Raw genomic sequence first — 19,922 nt, forward strand, 5'->3', positions numbered from 1 at the left:
ACCAAACCGAGGAATGAGCAAAAAAATAATAGTACAATAAAATAATAAATAAATAAACTTTAGGACCCACAAATTTAAAGAAATTTAATGTGTTCGGGGCATCTTAAGAGTACTGGTAAAATCACTTGATTACAGTTGAGATAAATGCCCTCTTGATGTGTATGCAATATTGCAAGATACTGCAATCACCTTCCGATAAAGACGTGATAATAATAATAATGTTAAAGACACAGAAAGAGAGGATTTTGGCAGTTTTTTTTCAAAAATGTTTATGCAAAGCTCAGATCTAGCCTGAAACATCCTGCTACTTGAGGACATCTTCAATATTTAATTCATAAATACTACAACAACATCGAAATTTTCCGGAACTGATGATTGGAAAATCCCTTAAAACAGACAAAAATATTAAGATAAAAATATGGTAGAAAGATTTTAAATTCTGTAAATGTCTTGTTCCCAGAAAGGTAAATGAAAAGTCGCATAACAAGACACCTCCGAATGATTCCGGTAAAGAAATCAGGATAAAATACTGATTTTATAAAATTATTATTGTTATTATTCAGAAGATGAAGAACCCTTATCATTTGGAACAAACCCTCCACAGAGGCCATTGACAAAATTAAGTTATTATTATTATTATATCATTATTATTATTCAGAAGATGATGAACCCTTGTCATATGCAACAAAATCACCACAGGGGACATTGATTTGAAATTCAAGCTTCCCAAGAATATTAAGGTGTTCATTTGGAAGAAGTGAGAGGAGGTAAAGGAAAATACCGAAAGAAGAGATCTCGCGTATTAAAAAAGAAAAATTTAGATACATTAATTAAATAGGTAAAAATGCAATAAATTATAGAAGCTGAACTATAACAAATGAACATAATAAAGATTCTAGGCATTTATAATGATTCTTACTGATGTTCACAGTACTTATATATATATATATATATATATATATATATATATATATATATATATATATATATATATATATATATATATATATATATATATATATATATATATATATATATATATATGTGTGTGTGTGTATGTGTGTGTGTGTGTGGTGTGTATGCACACACACATATATATATATATATATATATATATATATATATATATATATATATATATATATATATATATATATATATATATATATATATGAAGATAAAAAGGCCCATAAAACACTGTATGAACGTTGCAACCATATATTTCGAGGACCTCCTTCTGTGCCCAACTTCACTAAAAGCATTTGTGTTTGTCAAATGGAAAGTAAACCTCCACAAAAGCTGTAGAATTCCAAGAGAAAGAATCCCAACCCTCGCTATTCCAAGAGGAATGAAATCTCCTTCTTTTAATCCAACCTACTTTTGAATTCCCAGATAAAGGCAGAGAATCACAAGGGAGTTTTTCCTGCAATATGTATTTACCCTTATTTTTTTTTATTGAGTGCACGAATCCTGTCCCTGAGACACCGGAAAATGTCCAGCATTAAAATCGAGAAGAATTCAGTTTTCGTCTCCTGTAGGTTCAGGGTAATATATATTTGCCTGTCCTCTGCTAAAGAGTCAATGAATATTTTCTTCTCTTGTCGTATTCCAGCTCTCACTCTCACTCTTCCATGCACACACACACACACACACACACACATACAGAGCCGCAAGTTCACCGCCTACTTTCCATTTCCGTCCTCATGTAACTCAGGGGAATGAATACATCCGCGTAATCCAAACCACTTGAGCCAAAATAGCTTTTGCCAGTCACCTTGAGTGGTGTATTATGCCCAGACCTTGGGGCTTTGTGCTCGAGAATTACGAAATGTTAGAGTGAAAAGGCAGAAATTTGTTGATTCAGCTGTATAGAATACCATTTAATTCATCGAGTGATTACCTGGATAAATAAAAGTTTGAAGATTTTTGTTTTTTAATTATTTTTATCCAAACTCGGCAAATATTATACACATGTTTATAAGTGAATGTTTTGTGTCTTATGTGGTGTGATCTGGCAGCGTTCTTTGAAGTGAAAAGGGCCAGAAAAAGAAATTAAAAACCTATATTTCAGTTGTCTCTACTTCAGCCCTAACACTGGTAAATTGTATGAGATCGTTGGGATGGGTTCGTTGTTATAAAACAACTATATATATATATATATATATATATATATATATATATATATATATATATATATATATATATATATATACATATATATATATATATATTGTAATGAACCGCAGTCGGTTCAGCAGGTTCTCAAATACAAAAAAAAAAAAATATGGGACTGGAATGACTGGCAGAAATTGAGACAGACAAAGAAGGAAGGAGCTGAACAAAACGAAGAAGTCACCTTAAACTAATTTATTATTTACAGTTATTTACATTATATACAAATGAGTCCAGGTTTGGCATTAAACAAATCACAATTAACAGAGTCAGTCAAAAGCAAAAAATAAATGTAGCTAAATCTGAGTTACTTTACGCAAACTATCAATAACAAATAATAAACAGCAATCATTACAATAACTCAAAATCAACAATAAAGTGCAGGTCACCAAACACTTTAGCTACATCACAAATAACCAAACAGTTACATTACAAATAAACAACAGGCAACATAAATAGAAAGCACAGCTTAAAACATAATTAACAAAAATCAAGCAGCTTAAACATAATCAAACAGCATTAAAAAAACACACTAACTCAGGGCAGCACAATAAAAAACAAACAAAAAAAAAAACAGACTATCTCCATAGAGATGTCGAGACAGACCCATCTGTCTAAGAGAATGAAAATTCAGACAAACTCTGTGCAATCATCGAAGCAGCCAGGGACTGCAAACAGGAACACATCCAACACACAGATGATCACAGCAGAAACGTCGAGACAGCAAATCTTCTGCCAAACAGGAACCAATTCCCCAAATGACTAGTTTAGTCACCCAACCATCCTCTGCTACCACAGCCAACAGGTAAAATGATACCTGCGGAAAAAATAAGGACACCTTGCTGCTATGCTGCTGAGACCTGACTCGCTGCCATAGCAAACCCAACTGCCGCAGTCAATATGAAGGCGACAGACGTCAACTTCGCACACAGAAACAAATATATTTCAGAAAATATGGCTGCTACAATTTTAAAGGACACATATATGCATTTCATAGCTTCAATGCTTTAAGATGTGATGAAAGAATTTATGAGTCAGATGGAAGTAGGTCGAGAGACTCGAGGTAAAATCTTTGTGTTCAACAAATAGTTTGATTCCTCAGCAATATTGACAGTCAGGTGATCTTCCGAAGTGTTATGTATATTCGTGAGTACGTGCATTAATTTGATCTAGATTACGCCAAAATCTGCCCTAAAAGTGAGTTTGATCGTTCATTAACGTGATAGAACTGCAGTTGTCTAGACGTAGCTTTGGAGAGGATCCAGGCTTTAAATCGGCAGATAAGGTAGAGTTTGAAATCTCTGTTTTTATGGGAGAAAATTGAACTTGTGATTTTTACTATGATTTTCTAATCATTATGAACTTTTGAACTGGTGTGGGAGATTTAATATGAATATTCATACCTCTTTTATATTATTATTTTGTCATGTTACGTTTGCCATATCTTGGCTATGCATTTTACACTTTCTATTATTGTGTTTTGCATTTCATGTATTTTTGGGAGTTTTCTATCATGTTTAATTCTTCCGACAGATGTCTGTGGACAGATGTCGGTGGACAGTGTGGACTGTTTCGAATAACATGTGGTAGACTGGTTTTGACATGACTAATTATTGATTTGGGGAGTATGTGTGAGTTTGGATATTTTCAGGCTATTAGCCATAGTGAGACTTCTTTAATCAGAAGTGTTTTGCAGTTCAGAGTTTAGTTATCTAACTCGATATTTCATTTATTATGCATTTTAATCTTTGCTTTGTTTTATTCATTTCTTGTTGGGTTATTTGAATAATAAACCTATTTTTGTAGAAACTATTGCGTTTCTTTAAATAGTCCATTTAATTGATTTGGTGAGAATGAGCGAGATTCGGGTGGGTGAACTTCGGAAAACGATGAGAGAGAGAGAGAGGCGATACACAGAGAGAGAGAGAGGTGATACACGTGAGAGAGAGAGAGAGAGAGAGAGAGAGAGAGAGAGAAAGAGGAGAAAAATAGATGTAAGTGTTGTCGTGAGCGAACGTTCATACGCCTCCGTTCCATGAATAAAGATCGTTGGAGCACGTTACGTACACTTTCAAAAGAGTGTTAATTCTGTCCTCGTTACAGAATTAAATGGTGGCAGCCGTGTCTGAATGAAATGGCGGCAGCGGGTGTCTTTTGATTTTAAATGGTGGCAGCATGATTTTAATGTCTTTAATGATGGCGAAAGAGGGAGATTACTAATAGACTAATTGATAACGTTCATGCCCAAGGCACGGGGCTTGACCGTCAGAGAGTGGTTACCCCTCAGTCTTAAGAATGAGTTACATAGTGGGTCGGATTACGTGGGTAATACGGGGAACCTTTCTTCTTTTTCCGTTTCTATTCGAGTACTGGGAGTGGGGAGTTGTGAAATAGATCTGGATGATCTCTAGAACAATTTTGGGGTTAACAAAATACCCAAATAAGTGTGAATAGGGCGATTGTGAGTTAATTACGCAAAGTGATTATTCAACAATAATCGCGCTGGGTGTTTTTTTGCTTAGTCGTCGAGTAGGTGACGTCACAGGTTAGCAAGTTGAGAGATAGGTACTTCGTTTTCTGTTTCAAAATTGGTAAGTACCCCATTCTCGTAAGTTGCGCAGAACGCCGTTTTCTATTCTTCTTTTTAGAGGGGGTAACTTGTGCCTTTCTCTAGTGTTCTTTTGGTTTCTCTTTTTATGTTGTTACGCTCAGGGCGTGTGATTACTCACAAAATGCCGGACGATGCAGCAAGCACATCCCAATCAATTGTGGTGCATAAAGTGACGAACATTAGTGCGGGAATTACAAATTATAAAGGGCTAGTTGATGGGAAGCCAACCCAAAATATAGAAACTTTCATTGAGTCAGTGAACAATTATCTGAATTCCAAGAAAATTACGAATGGCGCTGAAGCTTTAACAGAGGCTAAATCATTTCTGGATTTAGATAAAGGAGATATTGGGAAACGAGCACGCAGTTTCGGGTTCAGAAGGTGTAAAACTTGGAATGAACTGCAGAAATTTCTACGAGCTACTTATGGCGGAGTTCAACGTGAATGCGCAGTTCGGAATTTGCGAGAGTTTCTCAAAATAAAGAAAGGCAATGATTCACTAGTCACATACAGTGCGAATTTATTTGATGCAGTAGTTGAGTTAAAGAAATCTATAACAGGTTCTCCATGGGTAACTGGAAATAATATCTCCTTAGATAATTTTGAAAGATTGTTACACTTTGCTTGCCTTTTAACGTCGGTCCCAGATGTAATTGTAGATAGTTTTGATAAGAGAATTGATCAGGATACAGACGAATCCTTTTTGTTTGCACAGATTAACAAAAATCTAGCAAAATGCCCGACACTGGACAGTAGTTTTGTACAGGGAGGTGCAAAGATGTCAGCTGCGGTTTCCAAACCACAGAATAATGATAGTCGCTCGCATTCGGGAAATGATGCAACAGCGAAGACATGTGCACGAGTAGAATCGAAGAAAATTCCAGAGAGATCAGTCACAACGATACGTTGTTTTAATTGTGATAAAATAGGCCATAGTAAGTCAAATTGCAGAGTGAGATATTGTTCAGTTTGCAAATCTTTCAGATCATGGATGGAGATTTTGCCCAGCCACAAAGAGTAGAGATTATTCAGGGAAGTCCCGGGAGGTTTTTCTAGATATGACAGGAGAATTCCACAGGATGCAAGTTCTAGATACACAAAGGAACAGCAGAATTTTCACAAGATAAGTTCGAAAACGGACACAGGATAATGACTAATCAGGTCTTAGAGTCACTAGAACCTAGGCCGATTGTACGTGGATTCTCTAATGGCAATGAAATTCATATTTTCATTGATTCTGGTAGCTCAGTTAACTTAGTAAATGCTGACCTTTTTCACTCGAGGTTTCCAGAGTGCAAATTAGTCCCTTCTAGTGAGACAGTGTGTGATGTACAAGCGAGGAAACTGAATATTTTAAGTTCGTCATTTCTTACGCTTTGTATCGGTGGAAAGACAATAGTAGAATCATTTTTGGTCATAGAAGGATTAGCCTTAGGTGAAATGGTTTTGCTAGGACACCCTTCTTGTATGCGACATAACATCAACATTCTTACGGGAGTTCAGGGAATTACAATAGGTGAGTCAGGTTGTTTTGTTCCATATATACACAGAAAAAAACTTGTGAGAAACCTAAGACACAGTCGGAGACATGTGTAACACATTCATTAGAGAGTGAAGATATTCCGCAAAGATCTTTCAAAGGATTTTTGTTGGAAGATATTGAATTGCAACCGCGAGTTCCTACATTAGTTAAAGTGTCGCTGAAAGAGAAAAAGTTTCCTTCTCAAGTGTGCGTTGTTGAGGGAACCGAGAAATTCAAAGACGTTGTGAGTACGGTGTCAGTGAATGAAATTTCAGTCGCAGGCGTGACTTCAGTAGAATTAGTTAGCTATCAAGACTCAGTGAAAAATATCACAAGGGTACTTATGTAATTGATTTTGAAGAGTTTAATGAAGAGCATAAATTAGTGAGTTTTTGTGGAGACGGGAATATGTTTCCTAACGAGGAGCAACAGTTCCGAAGTCAGGTTCTACATGAACACTTGGCTAAAGTTGATTATCCTGAGTATTCAGATAAAGTAGAGAAAGTGTTGAAAGAATATCTAGATATCATTGCTTTGAAGGGAGATAAATTAGGAGTTACAGATGTTTTAGAACATTCAATCCGCCTAGAAAAGGGTACAAATCCCATATATATTCCAGCATATCGAATTCCTTTTAAGATCAGAGAAGAAGTAGAAAAAGAAGTTCAGAAGTGGGAGTCGGAAGGCATTATCAGACCGTCCAATTCTCCGTTTAATTTTCCTTTGCTTGCAGTTCCTAAGAAAGACGGTAGTATCAGAGTTTGTGTAGATTTTCGTAAATTGAATGAAAAAACATGCCCAGATAGATATCCTGTAGCTTGTTTGCCTGATTTGTTTGTTGAAATCGGTGGCAAGAATATATATTCATCTATAGATCTGATGCAAGGGTTTTTACAGGTTCCTCTTTGTGAGAGTAGCTGTAAATATACAGCATTTTCGGTACCAAAGGGACATTACGAGTTTAATAGGATGCCTTTTTGGATTACAAGGGTCCCCAATAACATTTACTAGACTGGTTAACACAGTACTTCATGGCTTGTTAGGAAAGTCGGTGTTTGTGTACATGGATGACATTCTCATATGCACAGATACAATTGAAGAACATCTAAAGGTGTTAAAGAAGTCCTCAAGCGATTACGGTTCGCTGGGTTAAAGGTCAAATTGGCCAAATGTGAGTTTCTGAAGAGAAAAATTGTCTATTTAGGACATGTTATCTCTAAAGAGGAGTTAGAGTGAATGATGAGAAAGTTAAAGCCATTGTGAATTTTCCAGTTCCCAAAACCAGGAAACAGATTCGTTCGTTCCTAGGTATGTCGGGTTTCTTTCGCCGTTTTGTGCGGAATTTTTCTACAATAGCGTCTCCATTGACAGATTTGTTATGAGAAGACGTTAAGTTTGTTTGGGGTGATAGTCAACAATTAGCTTTTGAGAAGCTTAAGAACGCTTTGGTGAACCCACCAATTTTGAAGTTTCCAGATTTTAGTCAACCGTTCACCTTAGTGACTGACGCGAGTCAGGAAGGTATAGGTGCGTGTTTGATGCAGAAATTTGAGGGGAAATTACACCCAATTGCTTTTTATAGCAGAAAGTTCAAAACGCGTGGTAGTAACGAAAGGCTGATGTCAGTTGTGGACAAGGAGGCTTTCGCAGTCGTCTCTAGCCTTGTTCATTTTAAGATGTTGTTGTTGGGAAATAAAGTTGAGATTTTTACAGATCATCAACCGTTGTTAGAGCTTTTAATAAGCCAAATTTGTCGCCCAAGAGAGCACGTTGGTTCCTAACATTGAGAGATTTTGATGCAAACCTCAAATACATTGAAGGTAAGCATAATGTAGTTGCAGATGCATTGAGCAGATATTTTCCGGTCGAGGATGAGGAAATACACACCGAATCCTGTGTGGGAGAAGAGAGTAAATATTTGGTGTCTAATGTCTCTGATATTAGTAGTTCTGAGAGATCGCATGTAGAGGACATACACGTTCCTACAGTGCATACTTGGGGAGAAATAGTGAGTCGGCAGTCTCGGGAGAGATTGTTATTCGTGATAGTGAGAGTAACGCAGTGTGTTATATTACGGGTGAAAATGTCACTTGGGACATAGGCTTGCTGGAACAAAAGCAAGATGAAGATAAATTGTTGTCAGATGCTAAGGCATTTCTTAAGGGAGTTTCACCGAAGAAAGGGTATAAGTTGCCTTTTTCTGGTCTAGAGTTGGAGAATAATTTATTGGTGAGAAAAGTTAAGTATAACTTTTGAAGTACTCGAAGCATGGGTGAGATTACACAAATCATCGTGCCAGAGAGTCTAGTACCACAAGTTCTAGACATTGTACATTGTAAATTTGGTTCTCCTCATTTGGGTGTAGACAAGACGTATGAAAACGTCAGGTCAAAGTTCTTTTGGAAAAATATGTTTTCCGCAGTAGAAGCCTTTGTGAAGAAGTGCGCTATTTGCAATGCGAATAAGCCAGCGACGACAGTGTCGTGTCGTTTGGGTTCATATCCCATACCACATAGGCCGTTTCAGAGAGTGCATATGGATATTCTGGGTAACTTCTCAGAGTCCGCTTATGGTTATAGACATTTATTAGTAGTTGTTGATGAGTTGACTCGCTTTGTCGAGATTTTCCCACTGAAATACAAATCAGCTGAGGAAGTTGCTATAGCATCCTTTAAGGGGATAATTTGTCGATATGGTGTTCCAGAATGTCTGATCACAGACAATGGTAGGGAGTTTATTAATAAGACTTTAGAGGGTCTTGCTAATTTGTTGGGGATAAAGAAAGTATCTATAATCCCGTATAGACCTGAAGCGAATGGGTTGTGTGAGAGGGCGAATCGGAAAGTAATCGAAGCTTTGCGCATGACGGTGGGAGGTTCCGATACACATTGGGACAGATCTTTGGATGAAGTGCGATATAGTATCAATACTATGATGAATGACACAATTAAGATATCTCCAGCAGAAGCTTTGTATGGATACAAGTTGAAAGGACCTTTTGATTTGTTACCAGAGTGTGTTCAGGGTGATGTTACGGTCACTTCGTTGATAAATACAGCGAGAGAAAGATTTGCACGTATCAGTAAAGAACTTGAACTTAGTTCGCGTGCAATGGTAGAGAAAAGTAACGCGAAATCGAGGGGAGTAGCTTTTTCGATGGGTGATAGAGTGTTTGTTAAAGTGAATGTTCGGAATGATCTGAATTATAAATTAAGTCCGAAGTTCCACGGACCTTTTGAGATTGTAGAGATCAAAAGAGGGAATAGTTTTGTAGTTAAAGATGTAAACACTGGAGTGACGAAATTGACCCATATTTCGAAGTTAAAGAAAGTTGGGATGTAATGGAACGTTTGTATATAGTTGTAATGGAACATTTGGATAAGTGGGTTGATGTTTGTATATATATATATGATATTTTTTTTTGTCTCTTGTTCATTTTGGATGTTGAAGTTCTTAGTCATTTGTTTTCGAATGATTTTGGGAATTGAGACATGGGCTAATTTCATACGAGATTTGACCCGTGTGTTAGTGTGTTAGTGTGTTATTGTGTTATGATGTGTTTCATCATCTGACGCAATATGTGTGTTGTTTAAGATTATTTTTTTTTGGGGAGGTATTTAGTATATCGGACCGTACAAGTCTGATCATTTTTTTCGGGTTGGGAGATCGTATTTGAGTGTTTGTTTTTTTTTTCCAGTTTCTTTTTTTTAAAATTAAGGGAGCTGTATTGTGAGTAATTGTAATTGTTATGATCATGGGAGCGATTGCCATTACGTCAATTGCTATTTTGTTGAGAGTTAGTCAGGTGTTGCGAAATATTTGCTAACCAGAGTAGAACTTTCATGTCTTTTACGAGATGTGATACCTTTTAGTGTTTGGATAGATTCTCGAGTATTTTTTCTTTTGGATAGAATTTTTTTGTGAGTGAGTTCCGTAGAGTTGTGTGCTTAATAGTGAGTTGACTGTGATTATTCTGAGATACAAACTTGGAATTAGTTCACATTGTGAGTGTTTGATTTTGCATTAGTAGTTTTTGTTTGGTTCAGTAACATGAAACCTTTTTGTTATTAGACCTTTTCGAGTGTTTTTGGGAGACTCAGTAGTGACATGGGATAGATTAGAGACCATGTTCATTTTGGGAGATCAATATCAAGGTTCGGGAGTTGATTATAAGACGAGTTGTGCTTTAGTTAGAGAGAAGTGTGTGTGTGACAGTAGTGTTTTCCAGTTGCGAGTTGTGTCTGTGGGTGGTTGTGAATTATCATTGGTTCATGGACAGACTCCGACAGAATGTGACTTTAGACAGTTCCTGCGAGATTACCACATTGAGTCCACCAGTACTCTTCATGCCGTGTTTTTGCAAGGAGTATGCAGTTACAATGATGTGCCAGAGCAACAAGTCGACGACATTCGTTCATCGAGGGTCCAAACAGTTTGATTCATCCTGCAGAATCCTGTCTACGGAATTTTCGTACTTAGCCGTGCTGTATTCAACAGTTCCGAGAAGATAATTATGCGTCATACGCATAACGAGCATTTGTAGTGGAGGTACCTACAACCAAGGTGCCAATGACGGTTCCACCGTTGGAAGACATTGACGATTCCGTGATGTTCGAGTATCAGGAATATATTATGCCGACAATTTTAATTGTCTTAATAGCTATTTTACTGATAATTCTTGTTGTGGGGGTAATAAAGCTTATTCGTGTTTGTAGATTACATGTAAAGGCTCTAAGAACTCAACCCCAGTGACTTTGGAAGTGCGTCATGAGAGCAGTCCTTAAAGCTGCAGTGCAGTAGACATTGCTAATTGAGCATAGTCTATTCTGTTATGTTTTATACATATGCTTTTGTTTTAGTTTGCCGTTAAGGAGAGCGAGACGCTCTTATGTGGTGGCGAGCTCTATTTCAGAAAATATGGCTGCTACAATTTTAAAGGACACATATATGCATTTCATAGCTTCAATGCTTTAAGATGTGATGAAAGAATTTATGGAGTCAGATGGAAGTAGGTCGAGAGACTCGAGGTAAAATCTTTGTGTTCAACAAATAGTTTGATTCCTCAGCAATATTGACAGTCAGGTGATCTTCCGAAGTGTTATGTATATTCGTGAGTACGTGCGTTAATTTGATCTAGATTACGCCAAAATCTGCCCTAAAAGTGAGTTTGATCGTTCATTAACGTGATAGAACTGCAGTTGTCTAGACGTAGCTTTGGAGAGGATCCAGGCTTTAAATCGGCAGATAAGGTAGAGTTTGAAATCTCTGTTTTTATGGGAGAAAATTGAACTTGTGATTTTTTTACCATGATTTTCTAATCATTATGAACTTTTGAACTGGTGTGGGAGATTTAATATGAATATTCATACCTCTTTTATATTATTATTTTGTCATGTTACGTTTGCCATATCTTGGCTATGCATTTTACACTTTCCATTATTGTGTTTTGCATTTCATGTATTTTTGGGAGTTTTCTATCATGTTTAATTCTTCCGACAGATGTCTGTGGACAGATGTCGGTGGACAGTGTGGACTGTTTCGAATAACATGTGGTAGACTGGTTTGACATGACTAATTATTGATTTGGGAGTATGTGTGAGTTTGGATATTTTCAGGCTATTAGCCATAGTGAGACTTCTTTAATCAGAAGTGTTTTGCAGTTCAGAGTTTAGTTATCTAACTCGATATTTCATTTATTATGCATTTTAATCTTTGCTTTGTTTTATTCATTTCTTGTTGGGTTATTTGAATAATAAACCTATTTTTGTAGAAACTATTGCGTTTCTTTAAATAGTCCATTTAATTGCTTTGGTGAGAATGAGTGAGATTCGGGTGGGTGAACTTCGGAAAACGATGAGAGAGAGAGAGAGAGGCGATACACAGAGAGAGAGGATACACGGTGTGAGAGAGAGAGAGAGAGGTGAGAGAGAGAGAGAGAGAGAGAAAAATAGATGTAAGTGTTATCGTGAGCGAACGTTCATACGCCTCCGTTTCATGAATAAAGATCGTTTGGAGCACGTTACGTACACTTTCAAAAGAGTGTTAATTCTGTCCTCGTTACAAATACCATTATAGGTATAGGGAACAAAAAAAAACTAAACATTATATATATATATATATATATATATATATATATATATATATATATATATATATATATATATATATATATATATACGACCAGTAGTCGTTATGCAATTCTTTAATATACTCAGGACGGGGCTGTCATGACTTTCAGGTCAGATGCAACAAACAAAAGGAGGAAAACAACAAAAAAACAATATATTGAGCTTAATATTAATTTATTTTATAATATTTACAAGTGAGTCAGGTCTTGTAAAAAAGATAAAAACCATAAATACAAAAATAAGCCAAAGGCAGCACTAAACGTCATAAAAGCAAGTTAAACAAAAAGTGGTTTAAACAAAAAAATAGCTTTAAAAAAAAAAGGCAAAAATAAACAAAGCAGGCAGAAAAAAAATACCAATAACATCCTCCATCGGGTCAAGAATAACTCAGCTACACAACACAAGACAAGACCCACAAACCAGAATACCCCGATGTTTGACGTCAGGACAGCCTCACGCTGTCATCAAAGATAAAGCTGGTGGTCAACGACTACTCATGGTCACCTCCACCTCTACGACGTGCTCCATAAATATACAGGCGATATCAATTTGCTGCTCAAAAACTCGACCAACGTCGACTCCAAAAAACTGCCTCCTGCTAAAAAAATCAAACTGCATACCTTCGGCTGCCCTACCAGACCCGAGTTATTCGACAAAGAAAAACGGCAGCTCACAGACGAACATCAAAACAAAAAAAAACTTGAAGGAAAAAGGAGGCAGCAATCTCACAAGGGAACAAGCCAAAACCAGCAGAGTTCCCCAAAAACCATCATAACGTGACACCTCCCCACCTAAAAGAAAAAAAAAAATATTATTTTTTTTTTTACACTATGAACCCCTCAATGCCGTGAACAACCCCGCCAGCCAAAACAGAGCCGCCCTGTCACGGTCGCCATTGTAACGACCAGTGGGTCGTTAGAACAATGTTCTTTAATATACTCAGGACAGGGCTGTCATGACTTTTCAGCAGATGCAACAAACAAAGGAGGAAAACAACAAAAACAATATAATGAGCTTAATATTAATTTATTTATAATATTTACAAGTGAGTTTTCAGGTCTGGTAAAAGATAAAACCATAAATACAAAAATAAGCCAAAGGCAGCACTAAACAAAAGCAAGTTAAACAAAAAGTAGCTTTAAACAAAAAAATAGCTTAAAAAAAAAGGCAAAAATAAACAACAGCAGGCAGAAAAAATACCAAACCTCCGTCCTCCATGGGTCACCAAGACAGTGCACAACAGGGACAAGACCCCACAAACCAGAATACCCGATGGAGGCGTCAGGACAACCTCACGCTGTCATCAAAGATGAGCAGCTCGTGGTCACACGACTACTCATGGTCACACTCCACCTCTACGACGTGCTCCACTTCGTAGGCGTGCTCCAATTTGCTGCTCAAAAACTCGACCAACGTCGACTCAAAAAAAACTGCCTCCTGCTGCTGCCACTGCCGCTACCTTCGCTGCCCTACCAGACCCGACTGGCGAAAGAAAAACGGCAGCTCACAGAAACCAAAGAACATCAAAACAAAAAACTTGAAGGTAAAGGCAGCAATCCACAAAAGGGAATAGCGGGGAACCAGCAGTTCCCGCAAAACCATCATAACGTGACAATATATCATGTGTGTGATATGTGTGTGTGTGTGTGTGTGTGTGTGTGTGTATACAAACGTATATATACGTTTGCTTGCTCTATAGCCCAATTTAAGTCGTCTCTCGATCCTCCCTAGCTCTCCCTCTCTGTCTCTCTCTTTCTCTCTCTGTCTCTATTCTGTGTAAGTATATACATACATACTGTACACATACACGTGCACACACATATATATAGATATATATAAAATGTGTGTGTATATATATGTGTATATATATACAGTATATATATATACTCACACAGAATAAAGACAGAGAGAGAACCTCTTTCTTCAGCACACACACAAACACACACACACACACACACACACATACACATACACATACACACAGACGACGTAAAATTGGGGCTATCGATCAAACGAATATCCTGAAATTGAACCCTTTCTCGGGGGAGGGGGAGGGGGAGAACGCACGAAATATGAGAGCATTACCCCAGAGAAGACGGATGATAGGTCTCGCATGTTCCGTGACAGCTGAGGTGAAAGAAAGAATTGATGGTGTGTAAACAACACAAAGAGGCTTAAGGGAAAGATGCAGCTTCTTCTCTTAAGAATTTCTTATGAAATATAGAACTGAAGGAATTACTCTACCCAAAATAATCTCACGCAATCACAATGACCATAAGACGAAGGGAAGGTGACATCTTCTTCTTTCTTCTTCTTCTTCTTCTTCTTCTTCTTCTTCTTCTTCTTCTTCTTCTTCTTCTTTTAACATGCATTTCCCATTTTTTGTATGGGGCAAACACGATGCCTTCTTTTGAAGGACTTTGATTTGGCTTTGGGGTAGACTGTATGTACATTATTTGGGGCTTCTGGCCCCTCAGCGTGAGACATAATCTCCTCTAATACTCAAGTTTCTCATGGGAGAGAGGGAAACGCGTGCTTCCTTGATATCTTTATTCCTCTCACAAAAAATTCAAATTTCAAACAGCTTGGGGAGAACCAACAGGTTCCACAGTTCTTTTTTATAATTCCCAGATCACTCAAAAATTCACAATAATGGTATAAACAAGATACAAAACACAATTGGTACATCAATTTACAATTTCAATATAAAAAATAGCAAGAAACGCTGAAAAGAAAGGGCATAAATATGACACAGCACAGGGTGTGGGTGTCAAGGCACAGGGAATGGGGAAACTTCCAAAGGCATCACCCTAATAAAGGGGAAAACAATATTTTTTTTACAACACAAACACCATATACCTGATTAAACACACTCCACAATTGTCATATAAGTAAAGTTTAGCAATACTCAGCAAATCTACTTAAATTTCCACATATTGATACAATGTAAACAAATAGGGAGCGTTCTTTTAGACACTAAAACGAACATTTTAACAAACGTAAACACAAAGATTGAGAGCATTCTTTTCGACAAAAACATACATTTAACATCCTCCCCACCATAGGAGTGTGTCAACACTCCTATCATCATAAGAACCTCCACTACAATCTCATAACCTGAAAATTTACAAGTCAAGTTTAACAGGTACTTTAATAGGTCTCCCCTTTTGGGTTTTACCTACAGTAGACTCAGTGATTGATTCAACTGGGTCCTTGGGATCCCCTACAACTGGATTTTCCTTTATTATTTCATCAGGGGAATTACAAACACTTTCCTCACTGATATCTGAAATCTCTAAATTGTATAGGTTTTGAACAGGTCTAGTTACAAATCCACGTTTAGTTTTAACCTTGGCACTTCTCACCATTCCATCCTTTCCAGGGTACAACTCAGTAATAACTCCAAGTGGCCACAGCAGCCTAGGCACTCTTTCTTCCTTTACTATTACAACAGAACCCCTTGTTAAATTACAATTAGCTTTGAACCCCTTTACCATGCAAGGCAGGTTTCTAAGGTACTCAGATTGCCAGATGTTCCAGAATTTCTCCAACTGACTCAGACGCACAGCCTCTCTCACACACAAATCCTTTGAGGTCACACTTGAGGCAGAGTCATCTGCCAGTTCCACCTGAAAACCTGCTGAACGACCAATAAGAAAATGAGATGGAGTAAGGGGATTAGCAACATCAGGTTCTTCACCTACAAATGTCAAAGGTCTAGAATTGATACATGCCTCCACCTCATGAAGAGTGGTTTCTAATTCATTCCTAGACAAGGTCTTAGTGCCCAACGCCTTTCTCAACGCAACCTTCACTGACCTAATGAGGCGTTCCCACCAGCCTCCCCACCAAGGCGCATTAGGTACAATAAACTTCCACCGGGGTGTCGTGGGGCCATAATGTTGCTTCAACAGGTTGGAGGCACCCAAAAAGGTTTTGGCATTGTCAGAGTAGAACACAGAAGGTACACCACGTCTAGCCGTAAACCGACGAATTGCCAAATTGCAATCAGTAACTGAGAGAGACTCTGTAAGCTCTAGGTGGACAGCTCTGACAACAGCACAAGTAAAAAGAAGAATATACAACCTCTTGGAGGGGAAATCAACACAAAATAAGGGACCAGCAAAGTCTAGACCTGTAACAGTGAAAGGAGGGGAAGATTTAACTCTTAACTCAGGAAGGGGAACCACAGGCTGGGAACAGGCCTTGGCTTCACTTCTACGACAAGCGACACATTCTCTGCAAACCCTCTTAGCAATCTGATGAAGACGAATGATCCAATAATTGTTTCGCAGAGTGGAAACAAGCACAGCAACACCAGCATGTTTAAGCAATACGTGCTGGAAACGAACCAACAACAAAGCAATATAAGTACCAGGGACAATGATAGGGTGCTTACTCTCAAAACTCAATTCGGCATTCTCTAAGCGCCCCTTTATTCTCAGCAACCCTTCCTCATCTAGATAAGGATCAAGTTTGACCAAAGGTGACCCCTTAGGGAGGGGTTGAGACAAAGCCAGAGCATTTATTTCTCTTGCAAAGGCCTCTCTTTGAGCATAGTAAAGCAGTTTGACCTTGGCTTTCATCAATTCTCCATAAGTCAAGGGACCACCAGTTTTAAGGGATGAAGCTTTACAATTACCAACAAATCTTAACACCCAACCTACCACATTGAGTGCCTTCGGAAAGGAGCTCCATCGGGAAAACTCAAACAAGGGCTGATCAGACTCAACAGCAACACAAACAGTGTCTGTTTCACATTGCTCTTCTCGTGGGAATCCCTCTCTTGCATCTTCCTTAAGTAGGAGAGATGAGGTGCGGAGCCAAGAAGGACCCACTAACCAAACATCAGACTGTGTGAGTTGCTCTGCATAAACACCTCTCAATATTAGGTCTGCAGGGTTGTCTTTTCCAGGACAATGTTGCCAACAAGATGGTGGAGTCAGTCCTTGAATTTCCACAACTCTGTTGGCTACAAAGGTTTTCCATCTATTTGGTTCTCCTTTAATCCATGCTAGGGCAACAGTGGAATCAGTCCAACATCGAACTGAAACCTCCTGGACCAGCCGCAACGCAGACTTCACAAATACAACCAGTCTAGCACACAATAAGGCACCAAGTAATTCTAGCCTAGGGAGGGAAACTTTCTTTATAGGGGCTACCTTACCTCTAGCAGCAATCAACGTTACCTTGAAATTACCCTTTTCTGGCACTCTCACATAGACACAAGCACCGTACCCCCTTTCCGAAGCATCACCAAAGGCATGAAGTTCAATAGCAGGGAGATCTCTCCAGGACAATTCTGAAAATAAGTAACGATTAATTCTCAATGATTCAAGTACGGAAAGTCCTACTACCCACAACTTAACTCTGCCTTGCATAGCCTCAGGTAATGGTTCATCCCAATCTAGACCTAATCTCCAGATTTCTTGGAATAGTATTTTTGCATGCATAACAAAGGGGCATATGAACCCCAAGGGGTCAAAACATCGAGCAATTAGGCTTAACACATTTCTTTTAGTACAAACAATATCCCCAAAGGGATCTACATTCTCTACCTTAAATGTAAAACAGTCCGAGGAGGAATCCCAGTGTAAGCCTAACACCTTTACACCTTCTACAATAGAATCTTCTGTCATGGGCAAGGTTTTATAATTAGAAGTACACTTTGACAGGGACATTCCAGCCTTCTTCAACATACCACAGGCTTCATCAAATCTTGCACAGGCCTCAGCAGGGCTATCAGCCCCAGAAAGCCAGTCATCAACATACAGATTCTCAAGCAATTCAGAAACCACCTCTGAGGGAGGGTATTTCCTTAAATGAAATTTCAAAGTGGCATTCAACAAAAAGGGACTACTCTTATTTCCAAAGGGTACTCTTACAAAACGGAAATGTTTTACAATATCCTTTTTCTTCAACAAAAACCTGTGAACATCACGGTCCTCCCTCCTCACCTTAATTGGAAGGAAAGCCTTCGTAATATCAGCAGTTAAGGCCACCTTCCATCTTCTAAACCTCAGTAAAACTTCTACTAAATCAGGGTTTAAGGAGGGACCACTTTCTAAACAGTCATTTAGGGACACACCATTGCTGCCACGAGCTGACCCATCAAACACAGGCCTGATTTTGGTGGAGAGACTCACCTCCCACACCACAGGTCTATGAGGCAAATAGAACACTGGGTACCCACCCTCCAACTGATGGGGTGGGATCTCTTCTATAATACCTTCCTTTTCATACTCTTCAAACACTGTATAATATTGTTCCTGCAGACCAGGGTCCCTATCTAACTTACAAGTCAGATTATCCAATCTTCTCAAGGCATGGTGTTTGTTATCAAGCAACTTTAACTTTACAGACTCTGATTTCCACGGAAGGGCCACCTCATAATGGCCTTCCTTGAAACTTACCAATTTCTCAAATTGCACCAGAATAGGGTCAGGCTTAATAGCGTCAGAACGTGTTTCCTGGGCTTGAATACCTACAGATTCTAAATCCCAAAAGTTACTCAAGCTATCTTCCTGAAAATTAGAGAATGTTAACAGTTGCACACCTACATCACAGTTATCTTCAGACCTAATTGAGGATCCAGACAAAACCCAACCAAAAACAGTCTCCTGGGCTACAAGCCCTTCATGACACACAATTTTGTTAGGGAGCATCAGCTTCCAATACAAATCTAATCCAGTCAACATATCCACCTGTATCTTTCGGTTGGATCCATACTCATCAGCTAGGTTAAGATGTGCAAAAGGCTCTAAGCATTTAGGATTCACTTTGGTCCTACATAAAGGGGGACAAATTACATTAATCTCAGCAACCTTAAAGCTATATTTGTGGTTATTAGCCCCTAAACTCATCACTTCATAAATGCTACACAAATCTGCCTTGGAGGCCTTACCTCCCCCAAAGGCAGAAAATGATAAATACTCAGAGGTCAGCCACCTGGGCCTGACCCTTTTGACCAAGTCCTTGGAAATGTAGGATCGATCCGATCCTGTATCAAACATTACAGTTGCAGAGATTATACCCTGATAGCCTACAACCTTTATCTTTGCTGTTTGTAATACACAACACTACTTAATAGCCTTAGCCCTTGACTCACAAGGAGCCACTCCCACATGTGTAACAGATTCACTCTCCCCCCGCACCTTTTCTCCTTCAGGGGTTTTCTCACTAGCTGTTACAGGGGGTATCACTTCGGACTTACAACAAATAAGTGCGTGGTGATGGCCACCCTTGCACTTTGAACACCTGGCCCAGCAACCCCTTGCATAATGGCCAGGAGATAAACACTTAAGACACAGCCGCTTTCCACGAATGGCTTTTTCTCTTTCATGTAGAAAGAGCTTCACTATACCAAAACACTTATCACTAGGATGCAGCTTTCCACAGAATGCACACTGCTGCTTAGAGGCACTATCTTCTGATGAAGTTTGAAGGGCTGAGGCTGAACCCTGGATGAGCTTTTTCTGCCTTTTTTCCA

General features: G+C 38.5%; 1 protein-coding gene across 1 annotated transcript; it reads right to left on the minus strand.

Annotated features, from left to right (window-relative positions):
• Nucleotides 1-15,558: 15,558 nt before the first annotated feature.
• Nucleotides 15,559-19,446, minus strand: LOC136846246 (uncharacterized). The gene has a single exon (XM_067117051.1). The coding sequence runs from the start codon at nt 19,444-19,446 to the stop codon at nt 15,559-15,561; it is 3,888 nt and encodes a 1,295-aa protein (XP_066973152.1).
• Between the last annotated feature and the right edge of the window lie 476 nt (nt 19,447-19,922).

Source organism: Macrobrachium rosenbergii, chromosome 15, assembly GCF_040412425.1.
Source record: "Macrobrachium rosenbergii isolate ZJJX-2024 chromosome 15, ASM4041242v1, whole genome shotgun sequence".
Classification (NCBI taxonomy): Eukaryota; Metazoa; Arthropoda; class Malacostraca; order Decapoda; family Palaemonidae; genus Macrobrachium; species Macrobrachium rosenbergii.

Bases quoted from the DNA above. Each gene is read 5' to 3' on its own strand.
- LOC136846246 (XM_067117051.1), bottom strand. From the start codon at position 19,446: ATGTTTGATACAGGATCGGATCGATCCTACATTTCCAAGGACTTGGTC.